This window comes from Gastrolobium bilobum, unplaced genomic scaffold (genome assembly GCF_033153095.1).
Source record: "Gastrolobium bilobum isolate Gb01-03AN ecotype WA unplaced genomic scaffold, APGP_CSIRO_Gbil_v1 utg60503, whole genome shotgun sequence".
In the NCBI taxonomy this organism is placed as follows: Eukaryota; Viridiplantae; Streptophyta; class Magnoliopsida; order Fabales; family Fabaceae; genus Gastrolobium; species Gastrolobium bilobum.
The window spans coordinates 112,350-122,120 of NW_026896511.1; the positions used below are offsets into that span (position 1 = coordinate 112,350).

Consider the following 9,771-nt stretch of genomic DNA (forward strand, 5'->3'; position numbering starts at 1 on the left):
ATAATTTTTTGTGGGTAAAGCAATTCTTTCACAAGATTCATCAATTATATTCATACAAAAGGAACTCCTTTAAATGATTCAAACAATTTGTTCAGACAATAATATTATCTGAAATTCATGATACATCACTTAAATAATAAATTTAGAACTATAACAAGTCATTGGAATATAAAAAAATAAAATAAAAAAATGCAAAAATATGAATAAGAAATTAAGTAAAGTAAATTAATTAGAACATGTAAAAATATAAATCAGGAATTAAATAAATATAAATACTTACACAAGATTCATATTTGCAGACTTATAAATTTGTAAACATATACACATAGATAATATTACCAATAATTTTAACGTGCGTGGAAAATAAATCAGATATTTAATAAATATAGAAACGTAAGCAAGATTCATAATTGCATAAATATGAATTAATAATATATATGAAGATATTGTAACGTGCAAATTTATAAATTAGAAATTGAATAAATATAAATAAGACAAATTTGTTAATTGCACTTATATAAAGAGTTTAGTGGACGTACAGTAACTGCATCTATGAATTGTTGTGGTCAACTATGTACTAGAATTATAATAAATATTATAACTATGTACTCTCGAAAGTACACCAGAGAAGAACGATGTACTCTTGTACTTTCGGGAGTATATATAGTGAATCGCATCAATCTTTAGGTGCAGTCACTTTACAAACAATTTTTTCATATATAAATTAAGGGAAAGCACACCTTCGTACAAGGCCAAGAAACGCTACCCATCTCAATGGTGGTTCACTATGATGCATCGACACTTCAAAAAATCTAACATGTCATATTCGATATTTTCTGACGCTTTTCAGCACTCCAACACGCATTGTAGGGACTCAAACAAAGATTGAAAGGTTGCGTTGTGTTGCATTTTTAGTTCCAACTATTAGATTATGATTACAGTTTTATTGAGTTTAATTGCATACATATAAGGAGTTTAGTGGATGTGCAGTGACAGCATCTAAGGATTGTTGCGGTCAACTATGTACTCCCGGAAGCTATGTTGTATCGATACAGACACGAGACACGGGGTACGATACGACACTACACTTCGACATGTTGATTCTAAAAAATATTAGATTTCGGCATGTTAGAACACGTTTTGATATTAAATAATATTTTTAATTTATGTAGTGTATATTATATTTAATAAAAAATGAAGCTAAACTTATAATAGCCATCAATTTTGTAAAGATACATAAGATATTCCAAATATTTATATTAAACTCAATAAAATGATAATCGTAATTCAATGAATCTAATAGTTTGAATTAAAAACGCAACGCAATGTAACATTTGATCCTTTTTTGAATCTTTACAACGCATGTTGGAGTGTCGGGAAGTGTCGGACACGACACATCAGAGTTTTTGAAGTGTCGGTGTTTCGTAGCCCGGAAGTACACGAGAGAAGAACGGTGTACTCTGGTATACTTCTGAAAATACATAGTTATAATATTTATTATAACTATGTACTTCAGGGAGTACATAGTGAACCACACCAATCTTTAGGTGCAATCACTTTACAAACAATTTTCCCATATATAAATTAAGGGAAAGCACACTTTCGTACAAGGCCAAGAAATGCTACCCATCTCAATGGTGGTTTATTATGATGTACCGACACTTCAAAAAAATTAACATGTCGTGTCCGATATTTTCTGACACTTCCCGACACTCCAACACGCATTGTGGGAACTCAAACAAGGATTCAAAGGTTACGTTGCGTTGCATTTTTAGTTCCAACTATTAGATTTATAGGATTATGATTAAGATTTTATTGAGTTTAATATAAATATTTGTAATATCTTATGTTTCATTGTAAAATTGATGGGTATTATAAGTTTAGGTTTATTTTTTTATTAAATTATAGAATATTAAATATAATATACACTACATAAACTAAAAACATTATTTAATATTAAAATGTGTCCTAATGTGTCAAAATCTAATATTTTTTAAAAGTAATGTGTCGGAGTATCGTATCGTGTCATGTCCTGTGTCGGTGTCGGTGCAACATAGGTGGATTATGTTAGATATGGTTCATACTTTGCATACAGATAGGGTGCGCATGACAACCTTCCCGGAATCATTTTTTTTTAATTTCTGTTCTCGAGAACAGAAATGGATAGAAAACTCGTTTGGTAAAACCGATTTATTTTTTGTTCCCCGAATGAACCGGCTTAATTTTTGTGCTGGGGAACAGAAAAAAGAATCGGAAAATTTCTGCTTTTTTGTTCCCGAGTACAAAATGAGAAACACTTATCTCTCGCAATCATTCTCCACCTCTACCATAGTCACCACCGCCACTGCCACCATCGTCGCCGCCGTCGTCGTACCATTAGTGTCGTCACCCCCCACCACCACGATGCCACCGTCGCCACCACCACTGTCACTGTCACTGTCACTATAGCCATCAATCACCACCACCATCATTGCAACCACTGCCGCCATCACCACGCACTGTCACCGCTACCATTACCACCATTGTCACTAACCACCACTACCATTGTCGCGGCCACTACTGTCACCACCTCCGCCGCCGCCAACCACCACCACCCCCGCAACTACCATCACCACGCCATTGCCACCACTACCACAGCCGCCACCACCACCATTGTCACCTACCACCACCGCCGCAGCCACTGCCACCACCACCATGCCACCGCTACCATTATTGCCGCCACCAACCACCATCTCTACCATCATTTTCGTAGCCACTGCCGCCACCTCCACCACCACCATCCCCACCACTACCACTGTCGCTGCCACCATTATCACCACCATCGTCGCAGCCACTATCGTCACAACCACCACTATCATCACCATGTCACTGCCACCACCACTATCGTACTGCCGCCACCACCACCACCACCACACCATATGAAAATGAAAGTGATGATCCGATTTTTTTTTATATTTAATAGGAATTATTTTTTTATCAAACACAATTTTCATTCTCGGAATAAAAATAGAACTTGTTATGAAACACATTTTTTTTTTCAGAAAGTGTTCCAAGGCGTAGAAAAAGAAAAGAATTGTTTCTTTTCAGAAACAGTGTTAGGGAATAGAATGGTTGTCATGCACACCCATAAGGACTCTTGTTGGTGGGATCAGCAGAAAGTCAGTAGAGGTTTGGTATTGTTATGGACCTCTAACTTATTGTAATTTTGTTTTTCTCAGTAATTTGGTTTGGACCCATGAATAGATGTTGTTTGGGTTTTCTAAATCGTATTTATATTTTCTTATAAATCGTTGACTTGTAACACGTGGTAGTGAGTCAAATATACAGACAAGCTGAACGTAGCCTACATTGAGTGAATCAGGTTAAATCGTTGTGTCAAATCTATCTTCCTTTTCTCTTTATTATTTTCGATTTGTGTCAATCTATGATTATATACCAACTGAAAATGAGAAAAAACTTGAGTGGTGGGATTGATAATTAATATCTTTTATATTTTCATAAGTTTTACTCCTGATTCAGCTAATGGGTTAAAAATAACGTTTGAAATGTACTAGAGCTATAATTTGTTATCCGGTAATTTAAATGTAGATATATTCCATCACTTTATAACTATTATTCTCTTTACGAGTACAAATTCATAATACGGGGAACAAAAATTTATAAGTTAATAGCAAAACACAAAACAATTCAGACTCATATATAATTAGGTTTGTTTTATTACTTGGATTATAACCATTGAATAAACAAAAAAAATAAGGAAATAACTAATAAAATTAATTAAATATTTATTTAATTTTTTTAGATAAAAAAATAAAATATATTAATTTATAATGAATTAGAAGAAAACAACACAATTTATTATGTAAAAAAATTAAAGTTTTACTTGTTGTGTAATGAAAATACTATTTTTTTAATTTTTTAAGTATATATTTACGGGGAAAGATATACTTACCGCCAAAAAAATTTATCACATTTACAATCAATCTAATCACTGTTGATTTCCGTCAATCTAACAGTTATCATTTATTGGAAATTATTAGATCGCATTTATTAATTAATTATTATTCCCAATAAATGATAACCGTTAGATTGACGGAAATCAACGGTGATTAGATTGGTTGTTGATCCGGATAAAATATAAGCTCAATCAAAGCCCCATAAGGAAAGCCCAAGCCCTTCCGAAGAACAAGGAACAAGCATTGACGCGATGCCCACATCGCGGCGTTCCAGACGCGATATCCCCATCGCGACATACAGGACGCGATGGTCTCCTCGCGGCACACAAGACTCGATTCTCATATCGCGTATGAAACCTTCTAAGAGAAGTAAACTTAAGGCTCAAGGTAACTCCACCGCGTCTTAGCTCCAGTAAACAACGAACAGCTCCAGCTTGCCTCAAATCTACTACTAGACCCTCTGAAAGATAAGGCTACACAGGTCCCCTAAATAACCTGCAGCCCAAAGCTGGCCACTCAGAAGCCAAGCCGCCTTAACTAAGGCGGCATCCCAGTTATTATATAAACACACGATATACCACCAAGGTACGATCATCCTTTACTTTAACAACATAACACATCTGCCTCTGATACTAACTTAAGGATCGGAGTGTCTTCGCTGGTACCCCCATTTGGTGCAACGTGCCAACGTGAAGGACAAAGCTCAAGATCATTCCAACAGCAATACTAGGCCCAGGCCAACCACGATGTAAGGTGATTCAACCGTGTGTGATTTGGCTCAATACATATAGGTCAGTCCATACTGTATTTGGTCAGATCAGTTGTAAAGGTGGTAAACTTTTTTTGTGGTAAGTATATCATGTCCCTATATTTACATATATAGAGTTTAGAAAAAAATTGTAAAACAAAGAAGTCTTGCTTATTTTGTAATGTAGTAACTCTTTATTTAAATTTTTTAGTATTTATTTAAAGGAGTTTATTAATAGATTGTTTTAAATTTTTTAAGTAACATAAAAAAATGCTCAATGAAATAAATTTTGAATAATATATTTTATAATATTGTATTATTTAAATATTCTAACTATAAATTTACAAGTTATAAAAATTAGTTATAAGTCGTTTAAATTAATGCCGAATCAATTTAATGAATAAATGATAAAAAAAAATATTTGAAATAACTTAAATAATAGTAAAGTTACAGTGATAAATTTAAATAATAAAAATAAATAAATGTTTATGCTATACAAAGACAAAATTATTTTCTGCAAATTTTAATATATAAATAAATATATGTGCAAAAATATTTCTTCTGCAACACAACAACTTTAAATGGATGTTATTTTGGGGCTTAGAAAAAAATATAAAGTATTTTTAAAAAAAGTTTACTTTCCTCATGTATTGTGCTGAAATACTCTATATTTTTTTTTCAAATTCCAAAATGAAATCATTTTCAAATTTCATGAAATAGTTTTAACTCGTATTACACAAGAAACGTTAATTCATTTTTTTAATCATAAATTTTGTTTATCACATATAAAAAAATTATTCTATATCAAATTATCTAAATAGAAAAAATGTAAAAATTATTTGGTAAAAAACAAAGAAACATTTTTATACAATTCGTAAAACAATCAAAAGTAATAATTAAAAAAAAATTAGATTGAACCATTGTGGATTCAGAACCAATGAATTATCACATAAAGGGTTAAGTATATCAATGTAGGGATGCTCAAAGTTACGATGGTATGGACCAAAGAGCAAGATGAGTTATCTAAATCCTAGGCAAATAATTCTACAATGGAGGAGGTGTATTTCGGTGACGTGGCTCTAAATTCATAAATATATAAGAAATCCAATACACACCATTAGCATTGCCTCGTCATAAAATGTCATCTAGAATATTCTAGACTTGCATCATTAGTAACGAGCCCAAATCTAGTTCGAGTTAGTGAAGTAGCTCTTCTAAAGAGAATTTTTTTGTACTCACAAGTACTTGAACCAAAGATCTTGTTTAAGGAAAATTAAACATGTACCATTTAAACCAACCCTATTTGGTAGATTACAATGTTTATTAGTTTATTCTTATCATTTCAAACTTATCATTTATATCACATATGATTTGATTTGTATAACTTAACATTGAATATAAAAAAATCTTATTATATAAAATTTCTTAACATATGAAATAATAAAGTATAAATAAAATATCAAAGCTAAGCTACCTCTAATTAAAAAAACCCTAAAATATTATATAAATTTAATACTCAATTTTTAAAAAAAAAATTATTTGGTCATATTTAATAAAAATTGAAATTAACCTTTTTTTATTTATTACTGTAACACAAATATTATCAGGGTTTAATGTCTCTTATGTTATAAGAGATAAATTATCTCTTACATACATATAGAAGTATATGAAACCCATGCAGGATCATGTGAAGGGAAGAACAAAAATATATATATATATATATATATATATATATATATATATATATATATATAAGTCTTGCACATGTTTACGTGTGTATAACTACAACATTAGAAACATTAATCACGTTATATTCTATGAATGAATATATAATGGGAGAAAGATCATTTGACGTGTAAAAATAAGATAATTTTATTACAACAAATTAGAATATTTTAATGTTTTGTAAAACGAAGACATTTCTTATATCTTATGAGTTAACGAAACCATGTAAGGAATAAGTGAAAAACACTATATTAAGACGTGGTGAAATTGAAATTTTCCATAAAATATATTACTAATCAGATCTAAACCATTAAACCACATATAAATCCTTTAGAAGGGAGAAACTATTTCATCAATCAGAACCGGCCTAAAACATGTTAGCTACGGGCTTTGAGCCCTCCGAAAAAAAAAACACGTTAGCAACATTGTAATGTTTTTTCACGAAAATAAAACTCAACGATTTCTTTCCCGTAGAGAGCGAAAATAGATGTCAACAGAAGTATAACTGCATATAACTTCAAATAAGGGAGAAATACGGATAACACATGCCAATGAGAATTATGTTTAGGTCTGCGACAACATCTAAGAAAAGATGGCGCATAAATAACAAAGCATCCAAAGGAACAAATGACAAAGGCTCGAAGCTATCCAAACACCAAACACTAATAACAAAGGGCCTCAAGAGAATCTGAAATAGATTCTAGTAATCCTCTATATCGTCATCCCCACCCTCAGCAGATTCGGCACCCACTTCTTCGTAATCCTTTTCAAGGGCAGCAAGATCCTCACGAGCTTCGGAAAATTCACCTTCTTCCATACCCTCACCCACGTACCAGTGGACAAAAGCACGCTTGGCATACATGAGGTCAAACTTGTGGTCAATGCGACTAAACACCTCAGCCACAGCTGTGGAGTTCGAAATCATGCAAACTGCCCTCTGCACCTTGGCAAGGTCACCTCCAGGAACAACAGTAGGTGGTTGATAGTTAATACCACACTTAAAACCAGTAGGGCACCAATCCACAAACTGAATGGTCCTCTTGGTCTTGATTGTGCCAACAGCAGCATTCACATCTTTGGGTACAACATCACCACGATACATCAGACAACATGCCATGTACTTTCCATGGCGAGGATCGCACTTAGCCATCATAGATGATGGCTCAAAGGCACTGTTAGTAATTTCAGCCACTGACAGCTGTTCATGGTAAGCCTTCTCAGCAGATATAACTGGAGCATAGGAAGAAAGCATGAAATGGATTCTAGGATAGGGGACCAAATTGGTCTGGAACTCAGTCACATCCACATTGAGCGCACCATCAAACCTTAGGGAAGCAGTCAAAGAAGAAATCACCTGAACTCCAAAGAAAGAAAAACATTAACCAAAGATATTTTATACCAAGGTGATTGCTTTAAAACAATATGAAATAATCACAAGAAATCAGAACCAACATACTAAGATTAACATGCCAATCGGATATTCAAAAATCCATGTACTCCCTAATTGATGAAACTTACCTGAGAAATAAGGCGGTTGAGGTTGGTATAGGTGGGACGCTCAATGTCAAGAGAGCGCCTACAAATGTCATATATAGCTTCATTGTCCAAAAGAACAGCCACATCAGTGTGCTCCAAGAGGGAGTGGGTAGAGAGGACGCTGTTGTATGGCTCAACCACAGAGGTGGACACCTGAGGAGAGGGATACACAGTGAACCCGAGCTTCGATTTCTTACCATAATCAACTGACAGACGCTCCAACAGAAGGGAACCAAGACCAGAACCAGTTCCTCCACCAACAGCATTGAAGACCAAGAACCCTTGGAGACCGGTGCAGTTGTCAGCAAGCTTTCTGATGCGGTCCAAGCACAGATCAACGATCTCTTTCCCAACTATAAGGAGCATAGATAACAGATACAATATAAGATAACAAACAAACCCAATTATGAAGCTAAATGAAATACCATGGAACTGGTGATGTTGAGACTTACTGGTGTAATGACCACGAGCAAAGTTGTTAGCAGCATCTTCTTTGCCGCTGATCAGCTGCTCTGGGTGGAAAAGCTGACGGTATGTTCCAGTCCTCACCTCATCAATAACAGTAGGCTCGAGATCTACAAAGACAGCGCGTGGGACGTGCTTTCCAGCACCAGTTTCACTGAAGAAAGTGTTGAAAGCATCATCACCACCACCAACAGTCTTGTCACTTGGCATTTGGCCATCAGGCTGTATAGAAATTTGAATTTCAGTGTCTCATTTCTAAAATCTCATTTTAAAAATACACGACAAAGTGATATTAACATATTGGATTTAATATAACCATTAACATAACTCAAGATTAAACAACCACAAAATGAACCATCAATGATTCCAGAAGCAAATCATTATGTCTGACTGCTAAACAAAAGGATCTAATCAAAGTCAGTCCTAAGGTTCCCCTATAGATCCAAACATAGAAAATGAGACTACATTCTCGATCTAAATTTACAGATCTATAAACAAGTTCAAGAATACAAGCCGAGAACAATGTAGATCTTGGAAATATAAACGGAAAAAAAATAATCAAATTTCAAACACAATGCAGATAAGATATATATACAGAACCGATTGAAGATAAAATCAAGAAACTAATGAAATTATGAAAATAACATTCAAACAACCTTAGATCTGTAAGATCGAAACAAATTTTACCCGGATCTAGAGAAATGCGAAAAAAGAACCTCAGATCGAAGCTTACCCCGATGCCGTGCTCGAGACAGTAGAGTTCCCAGCAGGCATTTCCGACCTGAATACCTGCCTGACCAATGTGGACTGAGATGCACTCTCTCATTCTCGCAAATTAAAAGAGAAGATGAGAAATTGAATGAAGAAATTGAAGAGGAAGGGTGAAAGCGTTTATGAAGACGCTTTCTTCGAATTCTGAATGTGAGTGGCATTTGCCACATATGGTTTGGTTTTTATAATTGGGATTGCTGTGCTGTCCTTAACTATGGTTTGGATCAGGATGTGGGACGGACGGCAACGAAGGTTGAGTTGTCAATCTCAAGTAACCTAACTTGGTAACCATGGTCACTTGCTAGCTTTTCATTTTTAAATTTTTTTAAATGTTATATTGTTGCCGCCCGAATACCAACCAAGTTTATCCATATTCAATTCACATTTAGAGCATATAAACTATGGTGTTATTAATCCCATATTAAAGGGGATAGTTATCTCATGTCATAGAGATAAATTAATGAGCTCTATCATCTGGAAAAAAAAAAATGATACAGTTATCGAAGGATGTGTAGAAAAAAAACTTGTCTTATGTCACATAAAAATAGTTTTTTCCGTATAAACTAAGTT

General features: G+C 34.0%; 1 protein-coding gene across 1 annotated transcript; it reads right to left on the reverse strand.

Moving 5' to 3' along the window:
* Positions 1-6,931: 6,931 nt before the first annotated feature.
* LOC133300159 (tubulin alpha chain) lies at positions 6,932-9,338 on the reverse strand. The gene is made up of 4 exons (XM_061499660.1): positions 9,164-9,338; positions 8,418-8,652; positions 7,948-8,318; positions 6,932-7,783 (listed from the first exon to the last, which is right to left on the reverse strand). Exons 1-4 carry the CDS (start codon positions 9,254-9,256, stop codon positions 7,130-7,132), a joined length of 1,353 nt encoding a protein of 450 aa, XP_061355644.1. The 5' UTR covers positions 9,257-9,338; the 3' UTR covers positions 6,932-7,129.
* Positions 9,339-9,771: the final 433 nt, after the last annotated feature.